Raw genomic sequence first — 16,799 nt, 5'->3', positions numbered from 1 at the left:
CGGCCTCCCGCGGCCCGCCGGCCCCCGCGGGGACAGCCGGTTCGGGCCGGTCCCGCCGCGACCCCGCCCACCGCGCGACGGCAGCCAATGGGAGGGGGCGACGGGGGGGGGGGGGGGGAGCGGGGCGCGTGTGGACCCGGGGCTCCCCCCCCGGCGTCCCCCCCCCGGCGTCCCCCCGGCCCCTCCCGTTCACCCCCGGTTCCCCCCCGCGCCCCGGTGGCCGCAGTGCGGGGAGCGCAGCACGTCCGCAGGCCGAGGCCGTGCCCGCGGGGTAGGGAGGAGAAGCCCCGGGCCCGGTGCGGGCAAACCACCCCCGCCGCGCTGTGCCCCGGAGAGCCCCGGGGACGGGAACGGCGCCTGCCCGGTGCCCGAGCCCCCGCAGCCGCCCGCAGCGGCCGCCCTTTGCTCTGTTTGCGCAGCGCCGCCGCCCCCGGTGGTCCCCGCGCCCCCCCACCCCCCGGCCAAGGGCCGGCTCCCGGCTGCCCCCCGGGGCCGCGGGGCGAGCGGGGGCCCGTGGAGGGCAGCGCAAGGACGGGCCGGTGCGCGGCCCCGGGGCTCCCGGCGGTGCCTCGGCTGCAGCGGGGGCCGGCCGGGGGGGAGCGGGTTTTGCAGCCCGCCCCCCGCCTGCTCACCCTCTGGTCTGCGGGACGCGGAGGGCAGCACCGGGCGCTCGGCCCATGGCCAGTGCACGGCTCCGGGCACCGGGGGGTGGCTGCTGGGGTCCCGCTCCTCGGCCCGCAGGGCACGCTGGGGGGGTCCCTGTCACCAGGGGGTCCCCAAGCAGGACGGGTGCCCCCGCCCCCCCCGCCTCGGCCGTCCCGGAGGCGCTGCCAGCAGCCAGGGTGAGCCGGGGCCGCGGCCCCACGCGTGGGAAGGGAACCGGGCAGCGCTTCCCCGGCGCGGGGGGCGAGGCAGAGACAAAGGCTGCCTGCGGACAGCGGCAGGGCCTGCGCCAAGACAAACCGGCAGCCCGGCACGCCAGGCCCTGCTGCACGGCCCCAGTCCTGCCCCAGCCCCGGTTGGAGCTGCGAGGAGTGGGGAACGCTCACGAGCCCAGGCCGGCACCACCGGGCATCCCCGGGGCTGAAATCCCGGCCGTGCCTGCAGGCTGGCCCCTGCAGCAGCAGACCCTTCGCTCTCGGCCCAGGCGGGGTTTTCCAGGAGCCCCGGGGACGTGGGGTCTCAGGTTCCCATTTCCAGCCCAGCTGGAGCTGCCTGATAAGCACCGAGGTGCTGGGCAGCGATAACAGCGCACTGCCGGGTGCTTCGACCCCGATCACCAGGGCCAGGGGCCCTACAGGAGAGCAGTCCCTTCCCCGGCCCGGCTGAGGCAGCCCCAGGAGAGCCATGGAGCTCGCAGCCGGGGGGGACCGGGGGCTCTGGCAGCGGGGCAGGAAGAGCCGAGACAATGGGGCTGCTGACGCCAGCTCAGCACCGTACTCCCCGTGGGGATCCACCGGTCTTGTAAACTCCTTAATCCTCCTGGAGCGTCTCTTCCCCCGAACTCTGTGCCTGTCCCCCAGCCCGTCCTGCCCGGTGCCCCCCCCCCCCATGCGCTCACATCCTTCCCCCCCCCACCTGCATCCTCCCGCACTGGAGGATGGACACAGCTCCTGCAGTGCAGAACCAGGGCAGAGCATGGGCAGCCTCCCCCCGAGGGTCCCGCTCCCAGCAGCCACAAGCACCTTGTGCTGTGCCCTCAGCCGTCCTAGCCCCAGGACAGGGGGCCCAGTGACCTCCTACTACCATGACACTGGTGGCAGGGAAGCCACCCCTCTTGCTGCTGCCGGGGCTGGGGCATTCCCAGACACGGGGCTGGTGGCAGCTCACAGCCCGATCCCCCAGCAGCCCGAGGCAGTGAGAGGTAACCGGCCACAAGCAGCCCCCAAGGTGCGCGGGCACGGTGATTCAGGGAGAACATCCACGGCCAGGGACGGGCCCAGACAGGGTAAGGCACGGAGCAACACGAGGGGCGATGGAGGGAGCAGCCCCCAGGAGAAAAAGGGGAAGGCCAGAACAAGCAGCCCAGGCTGGCACTGCCCGGTGACCTTGGGAGCCATTTTCCAGCCCCAGTAAAGTAATAATCCTGTTCACCTTTTAGCCTGATTTCCTAAGGCAACAAAGCACATGCATTTACCACGTGCGGTCGCAGGTGTCAGTCAAAGCCTTATCCCATTTACACATCAGGCGGGGGGGGGGGGGGCTGCAGCGCAGACCACGGCCCCAGCGGCTCGCACATCCCAGCAGGTCCCAGCCCACAGCCTTGGGGCAGGGCCCAGCTGCACCCAGATCTGGGGGGGCTGAGCCCCCTTGGCCCCTGCTCCAAGCCCAGGGCAGGCGGGCGCTGCCTGGGCAGGCCTGGGGCACGCAGAGCCACCTGAACCCAGCTCTGCCCTCGCATTTAAGGCCTGTCCAAAGGCCTGTCCGCCCCACGGGTTTGGGGAGGGAGGGTTGAGAGCTGCTGCAGGACCCAAAGCCCCCCCGCAGCCCTCAGAGCAGTGCCTCTGCCTGCCAGGGCCGCAGGTAGCAGGGCAGGAGCTTGTCCGGGGCTGCTGCAGAAACCGCTACCACAGGCGGAGCCTCAGGCACCCACACAGCCGCTCCCTTAAAGCACTTTATTAAATAGTTTCTAAAAAAACAGAAGCAGAAAGACTCAGAACTACCCCGTCCCTCCCAGCTCGTTAAAGGCTGTGAACAGCCACGTCCTGCCCCACGGCCCCACTCTGCAGGAAGGGGCGGCGGCAGGGTCCCACCCGGGATGGCCTCACCGCAGGGAAGGGGGAGCGGCGCCCCCTCTGCAGTCCCCTTCCTCCTCCGAGGCTGCAGAAAGCTGTGCAAAAGCTCCCCTGCTCCCACCCAAAACGACCGCTCACCAGCTCCACGGCCTCCCCAAACCGCACCCCAGGAGGAGCTGAACGTGCCCAAACAGCGGGCAGCCGACAGCAGCCGTCCCTGTCCCTCCGCCCAGCCGGAGCCCCCAGCTCCCCAGCCTCTGCGGGCTCATGAATGCCCCAGCGAGACTCCCCCGTCCCCCCCAGGAAGTTTATAAAACAGGGATTTTTTTTTTTGCTTCTTCTACAAGAACAGCGGTGGGGTTTCCTTTACAACAGCAGAATAGTCTCCCTGCGAGGTAGAGAGTTAAATTTCAGGGCTGACAGATCCTAAATTCAAGCCAGTTTGTCCTAGTTGAGGTAAAATTCAGTAGTTTTTAGTATGCTGTGCAACGCCAGGGGGCCATCAAGATTCCTCATTGCCAGAGTCATCGTCGTCACCGTAGCAGCTGTCTGCTTCTTCCTCCATCTCGTCGTCCTCGTAATAGTCATCGTAGAACAGGTCTGAGCCCTCATCCGGGGCCGGAGTCTTGGTCTTCACGCAGTACTCTGCCAGCGTGGTGGGCACCTTCACGCCATCCCGCTCAGCATCCACCTTTGTTCCCAAGACTTGCTTCCTGGGGGGCGAGAAGCAGGCGGGGTGAGGACAGCGGTGCTCGCACAGCCTGGGGACACAGCTCTCCCCGCTCGTGCCCCAGCTGGAAGGTCACGCACCCACACGGGACTGGGGGTGCCCCATGCTGCCACTCCAGCCCCGCAGCACAGCCCTGGCAGCACGGCCGTGCTGGCACAGCGTCTGCTGCATGCCCACGTGCTCAGCTCTGGGGCTGAGAAGGGCCAGGGCTGACCGCAACAACCAAGCTGGGCACGGAACGCGGCCAAGCTGCACCTCAAGAGCCACTCTCAGAGCCAGCATCCCCTCCTACCAGCCTGCAGACGGGACTGAGCTGGGCAGGCTGTGCCCTCGGGACCTGCCGCCCTGCACCCCACACGACAACAGCTCAGGAACCCCCCCGTGCTGCCGGGGAGCTCTGGGAGCGCCCCCACACACCTGATGATGTCCGTGTACTCCCGGTCCTTCCCTTTGCTCTCCTTCCACTTGCGGTACATCACAGAGGCGTCCACGTTGGCAGGAGAAAAGGTGTTGGGCTCGTTCAGCAGCGAGATCACGCTGAGAAGAATGGTCCTGGCAGCCAACACACACCGTGAGAGCCACGCTGCTGCCCCCGGCCCCGCCGCCCCCGCTCCCGCCCTGCCCGCGGCCGTACCGCACGTTCTGCGTCGGGTTCCACCGCTCCGATGGCAGCTCCCCGCTCTGCGGGTCATCCACAGGCGGGTGCAGGATGGAGATGCAGACGTCACCGGTCTGAAAGCACACACGAAGCTGCATCCTCAGGGGAGCTCCCGGCCCGAGCACCCCCCCAAGCAGCCTGTCCTCTGCTCCAGTACCCCAGCCACTCTTCCCTTCGGTTTAAACGAGGTGAGCAAGTCCCAGCCTGGGCTTTTGGTCCCTGGGGAGGGACAGCAGAGCCGGCTGTCCCCGTTACGTTCTCTGCCCCCTCGGGCAGCAGCCCAGGACTGCGGCACAGCACAGGCGGAGCTGCCAGTGCCTGAACACGGCCCCACCAGCGCTGCTGCCTCGGGGCGCTGCGAGCCCCTGCTCCACATCCCCCCTTGGCTCAGGCACTGTGTCCCCACCAGGCAAGCGTGGGAGTTCTCCAAGCTGGAAAGGCTGAGCAACATGGCAGCAGCTCCAGGATACGAGGCAGGCTGTCGTTAAAGCCTCAGTCGGCAGCGTTTCCAACGCCAGGCACCAAACAGAGGCGCAGGGTTTCCAATGCTGTGCTCGTGACCAGGGCTTGGGATTTTTTTACCATGCACCCTCCCTGTCTGCCTGAGAAGCTTCTACACTGCCCCAGGCACCTACCTCGTAGATGTTGGGGTGCCACATTTTGGTTAAGAACCTAAACGCAGGGGGAGAATAGGGGTAGTCGATGGGGAACCGGAGACGAGCCTGCAAAGGAACAACAGAGAGGAGTAAGCACCGGCTTGTGAGAAGGCAGGGAAGGAAGGCACCGACCTCCCGCTCCCCCCAGGAGAAAGAAGCCGCTGCCAAGCCCAGAGCAGCGCAGCCAAAGCCTCTGTGCCTGCTGGCGGACACGGGGGGAGCTCTGGGGGGTGACCAGAACACAAACAGGCACCGCTGGAGACTCCCCGGATGTTTTTCTCACCCTAAGCCCTTGAGAAACAACTTCCACCTCTGCAAGCCGCTCCCCTGCCTCCCCCTTTTGCAATCAGGCGGCCGGCGGAGGGAGGCAGCAGGCACCAGGAGCTGGCGGCACCGGTTGGACCCACGCAGCACGCAGCAAGGAGGCCGTGACACGCGGGGCTGCCGTTGGCCGGGGGCAGAAGCGGGACCCGAGGCCAGCCCTGGACAAAGCCCTGGAGCAGCGCTGCAGGGGACACGGCTCCAGCTGGCGGCCAGGGAGCAGACTCCACGCCCCGGAGCTGAACGGGAAAGAAGCATCAGGTGCTTGGCGCTCTGCTCAGCGCGCTGAAACCCTAAAAATAGCTCGTCAACACTGAAAAATAAGACCAGCCCTAAACCGGACGTGCTGCATAGCTCAGGCACTAAAAATAAACGCAGATGCCGATCACGCAGCGGCCCACGGCCAGCGCCAGCAGGGACAGCAGCGCCCACCGGGCCCTGCAGGCGGTGGCCACAGGGACATCGATCGGGGCAGGCTTTGGAGTCCACCAAAGGCTGAGGCGGCGCAGAGGAGCACAGCAGCATCCTCACCCTCCCCGGAGGGGCTCCCTGGGATCCCCACGAGGCTGCTCCTCCCTGCGGTGCTGCACGACCCGTGGCAGCTGCTGGGTCTTTCGGGTGCTCCCAGCCTCTGGAAGCAAACTTCCAGAAGGAGATTTTGCCACCGCTCCCAAAAAAGCCAACAGCCAAAACAAAAGAACTGCTAAGATTATTTGAGACAAAAGCTCTGACCATTTGTTGCACGTGAGAATTTAGAATTCAGATCCCTTAAGGGACGGTACCGATGGAACGGCCCCGCGGTGCCTCGGGATCATTGCTCTCCCCCCTCCTCCTCTGGGGAGCGGGACCCCCGAGCCCAGCACAGGCCCCGTTCAGAGCAGGAACTGCAGCCGAGGCTTGGGCTGCTGCTGGAATTACAGCCTCAGCACCGCGCCGTGCTGCCAAACCCCGCTGTCAGCCAGCGGCCGTGGAGAGCTCAGCGCAGAGGCTGAGACGTCTGTCGTGTCCCGCTGCCCAGCCCCAGCCACCCTCTGCCCCCTGCGTCCCCCAGCTCCGCTCCTCTGGCACGAGCAGACCTGTGCGAGTCGGAGGAGCCTCGTGAGCGCAGCAGCAGTGCCCTGCCTTGTTAAGCTCGTTACCTGCAGCTTTCCGGGGCAGCCCTTTGCCCTCTCTGCTCCCTGCAATGCGGGAGAAGGGGTGGGAGAAGCAGCGAAGGGGAGCAGGGGGTGAGCGCTCAGGGCACCACAGACAACACAAGGCCCTGTGCTGGGGCCAGACAGCTGAACTTGGCAGAACAATCCCCTTTGTTGTCCTCGAGAGGATCAGAACAAAACCATCCCCAGGCAAAGAGCTCCCCGAGGGGGCTCTGAACGCAGCCGTGCTTCGCTGTACACGAACAGGCTGTCACGACGCTGTCACGAGCCCGAAACAAGGACACGACCCCTTCCCTCCCCTCTATTGCCCCAGAACAGCGTCAAGACTCGAAACTCTCAGGTACAGAACAGGAGCACGAGCTGCTGAAACGTGAGAGCTCAGGGCCTCAGGCCAAGAGAGGCTACGGAGGGGGTCTCTGGGTGAACGGCGGCGAGGGATCGCTGCCTGCAGAGCACCAGGCTTGCCCCCCGCGCTGCCCCCCAGCGCCTCGGCCGGGCTGACCCCGGGCTGACCCACCGCGGTGAGGGAAAACAGCGTGCGGAAAGGAGGGAGGAAGAGAAAGAGGAAGAAAACAGCCGCGCGGGTCGCACAACGCCTGGCAGAGCGCACACGCGCCCCGCTGACAGGGCTGCGCGGTCAGGCCCCGCACGCTCCCGACCTCCAGCACAGCGCCGGGCTGCAGCTGCCCCGGCTCGTCCCTTCCGCCCTGGCTTGGCAGCGATGCCTGGGGACCCCCTGGTGGGGAGGGGGGGGGGGGCAATCCGAGCTCGCTCCCCTGCCCCCACGCAGAGGCACAGCCCCTCGGAGCGCCGAGGCCCCTTCCCCGGGGAGGAATCCCGGCGCAGGCCGGCAGCACCCGCCCGCACGCCGGCTCCCCACGTCCCCAGGCGGCGGCTCCTGCTGCCGGGCACTCCAGGGACCGCCGGCCGCAAGCCTGCCCCCCCCGGCACCTCCCCAGGCCCCCCCCGGCCCCCAGCCCCCCCAGCTCCTTCGGCCGCCTTCCCCTCCCCTCGGCCCCGTCCCCCGGCACCTTGAAGTAGCCGCCCTCGTAGTCGGTGCCGGGGGGCCCGAAGATGGCCACCTCCCAGGTGTACAGGTCCCCCTCGTCCACCAGCGCCACGCGGAAGCCCTCCACGGGCTCCTCCTGCAGCCCCTTGAGCTCCAGCAGCAGCGCCTTCTGCGAGCTGGGCACGGGCGGCCGCGCCATGCCGGGCCCGGGGCGAGCGCAGGGCACCACGGGCGTTGTAGTCCAACCGCGAGGGGCGGGGCCAGAGCGGGCTCCTCCTCCCGCCTATCAGAAGGCGCCGTCGGGAGAGGGGCGGGGCTAGCAGCGAGCTCCTCCCCCGTGGCACCGCCCGCCTCGCGGATCCTTCCCGGCAGCCCCCGCGGGGGCGTCCCCGGCCCCTCCGGGCCCTTCCTGGACCGGGGACAAGGAAGAGCCCGGCCCGAGCCGGGAGCGCGCCTCGGCCCGGCGCTCAGCGCTGCGCGGCTGGAAATAAACCGGCCGCTCAAAGAAATAAAAAGCTTTAATGTCTTACAGTAATCCCATAATTGCACGGTATCAGTAATTAACACAGGCGGGTGCAAATAAATAACACACGGCTCCACACGCGTCTGCTCAACAACCGAGGGACCCCCGAGGGAAGGGAACGGGGGATGCTCAGCCCCAGGCTGTCACCGGCCTGTAGCGCTCTGCAGCTCTGCTGGACCAGTCACCAAGTGTGAGCCTTCATCTTCAGCGTCTGGGCTGCAGAAGCTGAGGCGGTTCGGTAAACACGTAACCACCAAGTGCCAGAGGTGAGTGGGCACTTGTAGTACTCAGAACAAGGAAAGGAGCATGGGAATGAGCAGTCTCTCATCAAGCACACCCAGGGCTCATCAGGCAGTGCCCGACAAGCCCACCCATGCCTCACTGCCCGGCTCGGTTCCAGGGACTGAAGGCTCCCATAAGCTGCACTTAGGGAATTAGAACTGGAAGCAGCGAGTGTTGTTCCCACCTGGACATTAGTCAACAGGCTTCACTTTTGCAACAAATAAGGCCGTGGCTTTCTTCAGGAACTCCTCCCTGCTCATGGAGGCGCTCATTTTCCTCTCCTGCAGTGCCCGGTCCATGGCCAAGGCCAAGCAGTCCGGCCCCAGCTTGGAGCCCGCCTCCAGGTACCGCACGGGCACCGAGAAGTCGCTGCCTCCCAGCGCCTCCTCCAGCGTGTGCAGGACGGCCTGGCAGACCCTCTTGTCCGCCGTGCCCGTGCCGCCATCCAGGACGTCGTACAGGGTGTGCGCCTTGGCCACGAACTCCAGCAGCACGAAGCAGGTGAGCACGCCGTAGCGGAAGACGTCGAAGGGCACGGCCTCGTGGTCCCGGCACTGCACCCTGCGCAGCAGCGCAGCCGCCACCTCCTGCGGCGCGGCCCCGAGCTGGCAGATGCGCCGCAGCAGCTCGCTGTACAGCCGCCCGTCCACGCCCGGCCGCCGCCGCCGCCCGCTGGCGCCCAGCACCTCGTAGGCCGTGCTGATGTTGTTGTTGAACGCCGTCCTGCCGCGACACGGAGCAAGAAACACACGGCCTTACCGCGGGGCCCCTCCCAAGACTACAGCTCCCAGCGTGCCCCGGGCGCCCGGCCAGGGACGCGTGCGGTGCCGCCGCCGCGGGGCACGCCGGGAGCCGTAGTCCGCCGCCCGCTCCCCTCCACCGTCCGCCCGCACCTGTGGGAGTGGTGGGCCAGGCGCACGTACCACAGCGCCCGGGCCAGGCGCTGCGGCGGCGCCGGGAGCTCCGCGGCCGCCTCGGCCGCCCCGGGGCCGCCCAACACCAGCCGCTCGAAGTAGTCGGCCAGGAAGGAGACCGGCTCCTCGGGCCGCGCCTCCAGCACCTTCAGCAGCGCCTCCCGCACCATGGCGGTGACGCCGCTCCGCAGCAGGAACTCCGCCTCGCCCCCCGGCCCGCCGCCCGCCGCCGCGCCGAGCGGCTCCGCCGGGCCGCTGCCTGCCGCCGGGGCCGGGGCCGGGGCGACGGCCGCCCGCCGCTTCTCGTACGCCGCCATCTTAGCTGCGGGCGGCGAAGGCGGGTCCCCGCCATCTTGGCCGCGCACAGCCAGTCCGCTGGGGGGGGAAGCTCCCGCGCCGCCATCTTGAACACTGGCAGCTAATCCGCGGGCGGCGTGTGCGGCGAGCTCACCGCCGTCGTCGCCTCGCGCATCCAATCAGCGGGAGGGAAGCCGTTGCCACGGCGTTGAAGCGCCGCCGTCGGGCGAGGCCGCGGGCCGCCATCTTGAGTGTGGGCAACGGAGCCGTGAGGCTCACCGGCCGCCATGGCTGCTCCGGGCAGGAGGCGCCGCACGTGGCCGGGCCTCGTGTCCCGGAGCGCTGCGGGGCCGGGACGGGGCCACGGGGCCGCCGCTCTCCGCTGCCGGCCATGGCCGTGGCCTGCACTGCGGACAGCAGGACGGACCCGCGGGAACAGCCTCGGGGCACAAATGCACCCAGATACGCCCAAATAAATCCAAATAACGCCTTTATTTGGCAGTGATCCCCCTGTGCGGTGCCCTTCTGACACCCAGCGCCTGCGGGCCGCGCAGAGCCGCTGCCACCCGTGGCGGTGCTGGGCCCCGGGGCTGTGGCGGCCCCGGCCGAGCTCCCTGGGTCCCCCTGAGCTCCCTGGGTCCCTCTTGGCGCCCGGCCGCCTCCTCTCGCCGCCCCGGCCGCTCCTTCGGGGTTTCTGCAGGCTCCTCCGGGCAGCGCGCTGTGGGCTGGCGAGCGGGGCCGGCTGTGGGGACGGCGCGGCCTCGAGCATCGCGGCCCCGTCAGCATCGCGGGCACAGGGGAGGCCCCTGAGGAGCAGCGGCCGCTCAGAGGTCCCAGGTCCCAGCCCTGCTTACCACTGCCTGCCAGCTGCCAGGGCCTGCCTGGGGCGAGGGAGCGCCGGGGCGGCCGTGCTCAGAGAGGTGCAGGGGCAGCTCCCTCTGGGCCCGGGGCTGCTCTTCGCGGGGTCTCACGGCAGCACCCTGCGCCCCACCAGCTCCCTCGGTCCCATTGCTGGAGCTGGGCTGCCCGGCTCCGTTGGCCAGGAGAGCCCAGCAGCGGACAGGATGACAGCAGGGGCTGGTGCGGAGTGGTGGGGCAGTCCCTGCTCTTAGGACAGTTCATACTGTGACTTGAATCGTTTCCACAGGCGACGAGATATGACACCGGTCACTATCAGTCCCAGGAGTGACATCGTTGTCCCCATGGCTATGGCAGGGTCAGCGCTGAACATATCTGCAAAGGCGCAAGGAGGACGTGTCGTCGCAGGCGTGCTGCCCACGCGGGCAGGTACCCGGGGCTGAGCGTAATGCCCCAAAGCGCTAGCACAGCTGCAGCCCACCCCAAGGGATGCGTGTGGGGGGCAACGCAGGGGCCGCGGACCCACACTCACCGTCCGAGACCACCAGCTGCAGGCTGACCGCCTGGGAGTGCTGGCCCTGCAGGATGCACTGGTAGTGACCCTGGTGACGGGGCTCAGCGTGGTCCAGCTGCAGCGTGGAGCCGCTGCCCGCCACCTCCTCCCGGTACTGTGACAGGGCCACGGGGGTGCGCAGCCAGCGGACGGTGGCATTCTGAGCGCACTGCGCGTGGCACTCGATGCGCAGGGCCCTGCCCCGCGTCCCGTTGGGAGGCAGCGACCAGATCCGCAGGCTGCAGGTGGGCATCATCCCCGTCCCCGCCGTGTGGGAGCCCCGGCTGGTGCCATGCGCAGCTGTGCCCTCTGCCTTGGCCGGGCCTCCAGCTGTGGGGCTCATGGGGCTGGAGCTGGGAACCGTGGCGGTGGCCGAACGTGCTGAGGGGCTGCCCGCCATGGGGTCCCAAGGAGTGGGGCGCTCCACTAGGGGGGGGTCAGTAGCAGCAGCCTGCTCTGAGGTGGTCTTGGGCTCCTGCGATGCAACGGTCAGGGCTGAGGTGGGATCATGCATGGGGACACCCGGCTCTGGGGACAGCGCCGTGGTGGCCACAGGCCTGGTGGTGCTGAGGCTCCCTGTCGTGGTCAGAGTGGTGCGGGGGCTCTCCACCGCCGCCGGCTGCTCTGCCACAGCTGCGAACACAGAGGGTCCCGGGCAGCCTTAGAGCTGGGGCGGTGCCCCCCCATCGCGTTATCCCTGCGGGGCGATGCCCCCTCCGCCTGCCCCGGCCGCCCCCACCCCCTGAGCGCAGCACCCTTGGGCAGGGAGCAGCAGCAGAGCGGCACCCCCAGCACAGCAGCGGGGACGGGGACTGGCGGTGCAGCACAGCGAGGGGTGCTGTCACCCTCCTGCAGAATGGTTTCCAGCAGTGCCTGTCAGTGGGGGTAGGCTCTGGCAGACAGGGCACTGCAGGGACCCGGGACCCCAGCTCCAGCCCCGGCACTCACCCCCTGCGCTCACAGCCACGGACGCCTCGCGGGTGAAAATCTCCGTCCCGATGCTCAGCGTCAGCTCGCACCTGAACAGCTCGCCCTCCGCCACGTCCTCCCCTGCTACCGACAGCGTGGCCTCGACGTCGAACAGCTCCTCGTCGGTCTCCGTTGTATCAGGTTCATTTCTCTGCAGCTCTTGGTCCCCCCGGTACCAGGCGACCGCCAGCCCCCCGGGCGGGTAGACGCGCCGGGCCGAGCAGCGCAGCGTGGCGGGCTGACCCGGCCCCAGGGCTGGCGGCTGCGCCTTGAGCTGCAGCGTGTCCGGGAGGGCTGCAAGAGGAGCCGCCGCGGGGAGCACAAATGTGACTCTTGGCACCGCTCCCCGTGGCCGTGGGGGATTCAGGGCTAGGCAGGGGGGTGCTCACCATAAACCCTGAGGTTGACGGATTTCTGGTAGTGCTCCTCGCCACAGGTGCCCTGGCAGATCTTGGTGCCTGCCGTGGCCACCTCGGCGCTGTTGATGTGCAGGACGCTGTGGGTGGGGAAGGAGTCGATGCTGCCCAGGTTGGTGTCCAGCCCCTTCCACTGCACCGTGCCGCCCGTGCAGGGCAGCGAGCAGTTCAGCTGCACCGAGTCCCCGTACCGCACCAACAGCTCCCGCGGCTCCACCACCATCTTGTCAACCGGTCGTCCTGGGAGAAGGAAGAGGAACGGGGGCGGGGGCCGGCTGAGAGAGGGAAACAGACACAACAAGCAAAGCAGACATGGTTTTGGCTCCCTGTTTGCTGACCATTCACACTCAGTCACCACCCAACTCCCTTCCCAGGGCTGTGGGGGGTGCAGCTCACAGAGGTGGCTCATCAGAGCCAATGCTTCTGCAGCAGGAGCCAGCCGGGGTGCCACACAGCAGGCATCGCAGCCTGGTCAGGCTCTTTACCACCAAGATCTGCCAGCCGTTTTGTGAGTGGTGAGCCCAGACACCCTTTCTCGCCTCAGTTTTCATCCTTCACGAGCGCTGCTGCTCCCCTGGCAGCACAGAGGAGCAGAACACGCCGTCACACACACACCAGTCACAGACCCCACAGCTCTGGGTGCAGGGATGAGGAGCAAGGAGAGGAGCACCGCCGGCAGCACGTGGAGCAGAAGCCCTGGGCCAGCAGGCAAGGGACTGGCATGGCCCCCGGGCACTCACCGCTGCAGCCCCACAGCGCGCTGAGAAGGAGGAGAGGAGCCACTTCCATCGCCCGCAGGGCCAGCCGCGGGGCAGGGCAGCAGCAAGCCGAGGTTTTCCTTCCTTCCCTCCCGTTGGGGAGCAAGTGCTGTTGGCCGGGGCTGTCCCCTCCTGGCTGCCAGCCCCGTCCCCAGCCCTTCTTAAAGCCCTACAAGAACCGCCCCCGGCCTTCCCGCCAGCGGGGTATTTCCAGAGGGGCTTTCTCGTTTTGTTCAAAGTTCAGCTCCCACCCAGCTCTGCAGCCTCTTGCCCAGGAGACCTGCAGGGCTCCTGCTGCATCGCACCCCCCAGCAGCTTTGGGCAGGCACCGGAGCCCTGAGACTTGCCTGGACCTGGTCCTTGCCCGGCTCTCACCGCGCCCCGTTGGTGCGGGGGCTGCCGCCAGGCGCCCCATCTTCTAGCAAGCGGGACCCCCCTCAGAACACGGGGGTTTGAATCCTCCTATGCCAAGAGGCTGGATGCAGTGGGAGGACAGGCTGCCTTCCCACCCCAGCTCACCCCAGACACCCAGGGGTGCTCCAGGCAGGAACAACAGCTGAAATAAATCACCCGGGGGGCAGCCAGGTGAGCGGGGTGACACGGGGCGCCTGGCTCTCACTGCCCCACGCAATCCCAAACTGACTCCGTGCTGCCCGGGGCCAGGACGGCCCTGCAGAGCTGAGGACAAGTCCACCAGAGCCTGTCTCAGTCCCCCTGTCCCAAACGCAGAGCCAACACCGTGCTCGGTGCGGGGCTGAGACGTGGGTTTGTGAGGGTGCAGCCCCCAGGTACGGGGAGGAGGCACCCAGCCCAAGGGGCTGCAGCCAGCATTTATTCCCAGAAGTTGTTTTTAGGGACAAAAGTAGGTGTCCACGGGAAAGATGGTTTCATAGGTTAGAAGGAAAAAGTGTTTTCACGTGGATGTTGACTACTCCACATTATCCAGCCTCAGCACCTCTCCTTGCTCCCATGGCAGGCCTGGCATCACTTCCCCGTCCCTACCTTGCTCCCTGGGAAGAGTTAGGCCCATCCTGGCCCATCCCGTCCCGCCAGGCTGACGGCTGGGGCTGGGGAAGGTGCCGAAGGGCCGAAGGAGGGGATGCACCCGATCCCCCCCCACAGCTCCCCTTGCAGGAGGTGGAAAGTCTGTGCTGGAACCCGCCGTTTCCCATGCGGGAACACTCCTGAGAAGCGGCTCCAGGCGCGGGGCACGCCACTCATCCTTTTGGGACCAAAGGCAATTAACCATCTGACGTGTTCTGGAGGCCTCCCAATGGCAGGGGAAGTGCTCTGTAAACAGCTGCCATCAGAATATGCACATTCAGCTAAAGCCACGGTGATTAATGGCTCTGGGGTTTTGTTCCTTCCATCCTGTGTTAACAGAGCTGCTTCCCAGAGCTTCCAGCAGCCGCCGTGGTCCACGGGTGGGGGCCCCTGACCCTGGGTCCCCTCGATGGGGCGAGCTCTGGCCAGGGCTGCTCCTCGCGCCAGCCGGGCTCTTCCCAGCAGCGATCCCAAGGGTGCTGCGAGGAGACCTGCGGCAGTGCTGGAGTCTCCTCGCTTCTGCCCTCACAGCCCAGAGACGCCAGCACAAGGTGTGGGTGTGCAAAGGCACCTCGCTGGTCCCTCCGTGTCCTGAACCCACATCCCCTCAGCCACCTGTGGCCCTTGCGATTGCACGGCCCCGGTGGAGACGTGGGCAATCACTGCCCTCGCCCACACTCACCCCAAACCGCCGGGGAGTCATCCCCTTGGCCACCCCTTGCTCAGCAGCACAAAGGATGAGTGAATGCCCCAGGCAGCGCCCACGTTGGAAAACCTCCACCTCATCCTTTTTCCATAAAGCCACAAGGATGCTGCTGTGGTTATCTCCAGGCGTTTCTGCTGCCCAAGAAGATGCTCTTTAGTGCATGAGAGCAACAGGAGAAAGGAAACTTCTCCAGCACGTGAAGAGAAACAGAGGGTGGTGAGGTCTGCAGCGGGCAGCCGGGGAGGGAAGGGTCAGGACCGCACAAGCTACATGAGCACAATGACCCGACGCAGGACTTGCGAGGCACTCAAAGCCACGGGCAGTGGGGCAGCACGACCAGGAGCTGCCGGGCAGGGGCAGCGAGCAGCCTGGATGCTGGAGGAAGGAAGGGGCTCTCCCCTTCTGCTGGACTCGATGGATTTTTCCCCCAGGCTGGAAGCACACAGGAGCGATGCTTTTTGTCTGTGAGAACAAAGCCGCCTCCTTCCAGAAATGGCAAAAAGAGAGAGAGAGATCTACGAGTTGCAGATACAGGGTGGGAAGAGCAGGCTGAGGCACTTAGGGACTTCCAAGAAACAGGAAACCTTTAGGGTCAGCGCAAAGGGAATTATGACTTTCAAGAAACAGCTTGAACTTTTCTCCTGGATGCTGAGCACACGCCTTCCTGACAGCCAGGAGGACTCTCACTTTGTAAGACTCGTCCCGGAGGCGTTTTTCAGGAAACAAACTTCAAAACAGCTTGGCAGAGCGACAGACTGACGGCAGTGGGACGGGTGCTGGCCCCCAGCACAGGATACCACCACGCCGCCGAGCTGGGGCACAGCACGGGGCTGTCAGCACCTGCACTCGCCACCACCCGATACCAGAAAAAAAAAGAGAAAGAAAGAAAGAAAAAAAAAAAGCTCTTTTGAATTCTAGGCTGTACTTGCAATATGCACGCCTTCCTTTTTCCGCCAGCGCACTGATGCTGTGTCAAACTGAGGTCTGCCGCCCCCACCCATAAAGGTAGGGAAAAAAAAATACAATAAGCTCAAAAGTCCAGAGGAAATAAATACAAAAGGCAATATATTTTACAGCAGATGAATTGCATTTCCAGCTCATTACAGGATATCGGCCATCCAGCAGCAGATCCCATCCAAGGTCTGACTGGGATTTGCTCATCCTTCTTGTGATTACATTGTTCACAGCACAACTGTCCTCAAAACAAAACAAAACAAAAAACACCCCTTAAATCCTTAAATGAGGAAGATAAGATCTAAATTAAGCTTGCCTGGAAATGAAGACAATAGGGCCTGGGATGCTAATAACTGCGTGCTGCAGCCCCCACCCTGGTCCCAGGGGTGCTCCCCAGGAATTGCTCGTGGCAGGAGCGAGGGACAAAGGCTGCACACGGGGCAGGAGGCGAGGGACGGATGCTGAGCACTGGGCTGCAGGCAGCCCTCTGGGCTCACACAAACCTGAGAGCAAGCCCCTGGCTGCCAAAGGCAACAGCTCCAGCCCTGACTGCACTTGTGGAGCGTTTTCCTCCCCACTCCACATCCCAAAGGGGGCCCCTGTACCTCAAATATTGCCTGCACGTGCTGCCTAGAAAACTCTGGTGTTTTGCTCACGCCCACAGTGAGATGAGTAGCGGGCTCGTGGCTTCAGAGTGCCTGGTGTTTAAGCACCAAGGCAGTGAGAGCTGTGAGGACAGCGTGGTTTTCATACTCTGACAAAGATCTGGAGAGCTGTGTTTGCATCGGGGTGAATTTGAATTGGTTTCAAGTACTTTTTGTTCTAGAATATTTTTAAGAAATTGGTGAAAATAACTGGACAAGTTGTGCCCACTAAGGAGAGGAGATCAGAGCGACACGGCCGTGGGTGCAGACGCTTGCCACCCTCACTTCAGCACAAGCCCGGAGGGCTGAGACAAGTCCTGCTCAGAAGCACGCGGCTGACTTGAAAAGTGGTAACGGTGGCGGGGGAAACTGATCGGAACAGAGAGCTTCAACACAACAGGAAAGAAGCAGTTTAATAAATAATCCATCCGAGGGAGAGATTAGCCAATTCTAAACACAATTTGAACTAAAATAAATACATTTCATTGTTAGATTAAAAAAGATACAGAAACGCACGCAACAGTAAACAAACTTCAGAGAGCCATTCTTCAGTGAACACGGGCTTGCCGCATGCCCCCAGTTTATAGAGATGATAAAACGTTAGCAGCCATTCAAGTG

The 16,799-nt window shown here is 65.5% G+C and overlaps 4 protein-coding genes across 4 annotated transcripts in view; all 4 read right to left on the bottom strand.

The window, feature by feature from the left end:
• Positions 1 to 63, bottom strand: part of HCN2 (hyperpolarization activated cyclic nucleotide gated potassium and sodium channel 2) — a gene marked incomplete at its 5' end in the record, with an annotated part of 28,875 nt that extends 28,812 nt beyond the window's left edge. Inside the window, one exon of the mRNA XM_035308673.1 lies at positions 51 to 63. Within this exon, the coding sequence (XP_035164564.1) occupies positions 51 to 63 (13 nt within the window). The remainder of the gene's footprint in view (positions 1 to 50) is intronic.
• A 2,994-nt stretch (positions 64 to 3,057) lies between these two features.
• CDC34 (cell division cycle 34, ubiqiutin conjugating enzyme) lies at positions 3,058 to 7,489 on the bottom strand. The gene is made up of 5 exons (XM_035348132.1): positions 7,286 to 7,489; positions 4,759 to 4,845; positions 4,100 to 4,197; positions 3,883 to 4,017; positions 3,058 to 3,448 (listed from the first exon to the last, which is right to left on the bottom strand). The coding sequence occupies exons 1-5, from the start codon at positions 7,460 to 7,462 to the stop codon at positions 3,238 to 3,240; spliced, it is 708 nt and encodes a 235-aa protein (XP_035204023.1). The 5' UTR covers positions 7,463 to 7,489; the 3' UTR covers positions 3,058 to 3,237.
• Positions 7,490 to 7,763: 274 nt separating this feature from the next.
• Positions 7,764 to 9,330, bottom strand: TPGS1 (tubulin polyglutamylase complex subunit 1). The gene is made up of 2 exons (XM_035348131.1): positions 8,962 to 9,330; positions 7,764 to 8,791 (listed from the first exon to the last, which is right to left on the bottom strand). The coding sequence occupies exons 1-2, from the start codon at positions 9,297 to 9,299 to the stop codon at positions 8,260 to 8,262; spliced, it is 870 nt and encodes a 289-aa protein (XP_035204022.1). The 5' UTR covers positions 9,300 to 9,330; the 3' UTR covers positions 7,764 to 8,259.
• Positions 9,331 to 10,323: 993 nt separating this feature from the next.
• MADCAM1 (mucosal vascular addressin cell adhesion molecule 1) lies at positions 10,324 to 12,864 on the bottom strand. Its single transcript, XM_035348130.1, has 5 exons — positions 12,816 to 12,864; positions 12,049 to 12,315; positions 11,639 to 11,953; positions 10,670 to 11,323; positions 10,324 to 10,512 (listed from the first exon to the last, which is right to left on the bottom strand). Exons 1-5 carry the CDS (start codon positions 12,862 to 12,864, stop codon positions 10,388 to 10,390), a joined length of 1,410 nt encoding a protein of 469 aa, XP_035204021.1. The 3' UTR covers positions 10,324 to 10,387.
• Positions 12,865 to 16,799: the final 3,935 nt, after the last annotated feature.

The sequence above is a fragment of the Oxyura jamaicensis genome, chromosome 28 (genome assembly GCF_011077185.1).
Source record: "Oxyura jamaicensis isolate SHBP4307 breed ruddy duck chromosome 28, BPBGC_Ojam_1.0, whole genome shotgun sequence".
Classification (NCBI taxonomy): Eukaryota; Metazoa; Chordata; class Aves; order Anseriformes; family Anatidae; genus Oxyura; species Oxyura jamaicensis.
This window is presented reverse-complemented; position numbering and strand designations above follow the sequence as displayed.

Bases quoted from the DNA above. Each gene is read 5' to 3' on its own strand.
- CDC34 (XM_035348132.1), bottom strand. From the start codon at position 7,462: ATGGCGCGGCCGCCCGTGCCCAGCTCGCAGAAGGCGCTGCTGCTGGAG. The intron at 4,846-7,285 runs GTGCCGGGGGAC...GTTCCTTTGCAG, and splicing joins ACGAGGGCGGCTACTTCAAG to GCTCGTCTCCGGTTCCCCAT. The intron at 3,449-3,882 runs GTGTGTGGGGGC...CTCGCCCCCCAG, and splicing joins GAGTACACGGACATCATCAG to GAAGCAAGTCTTGGGAACAA.
- TPGS1 (XM_035348131.1), bottom strand. From the start codon at position 9,299: ATGGCGGCGTACGAGAAGCGGCGGGCGGCCGTCGCCCCGGCCCCGGCC. The intron at 8,792-8,961 runs GTGCGGGCGGAC...GTGTCGCGGCAG, and splicing joins CTGGCCCACCACTCCCACAG to GACGGCGTTCAACAACAACA.
- MADCAM1 (XM_035348130.1), bottom strand. From the start codon at position 12,864: ATGGAAGTGGCTCCTCTCCTCCTTCTCAGCGCGCTGTGGGGCTGCAGC. The intron at 12,316-12,815 runs GTGAGTGCCCGG...TCCTTCTCCCAG, and splicing joins CGCGCTGTGGGGCTGCAGCG to GACGACCGGTTGACAAGATG. The intron at 11,954-12,048 runs GTGAGCACCCCC...CTCCTCTTGCAG, and splicing joins CGTCAACCTCAGGGTTTATG to CCCTCCCGGACACGCTGCAG.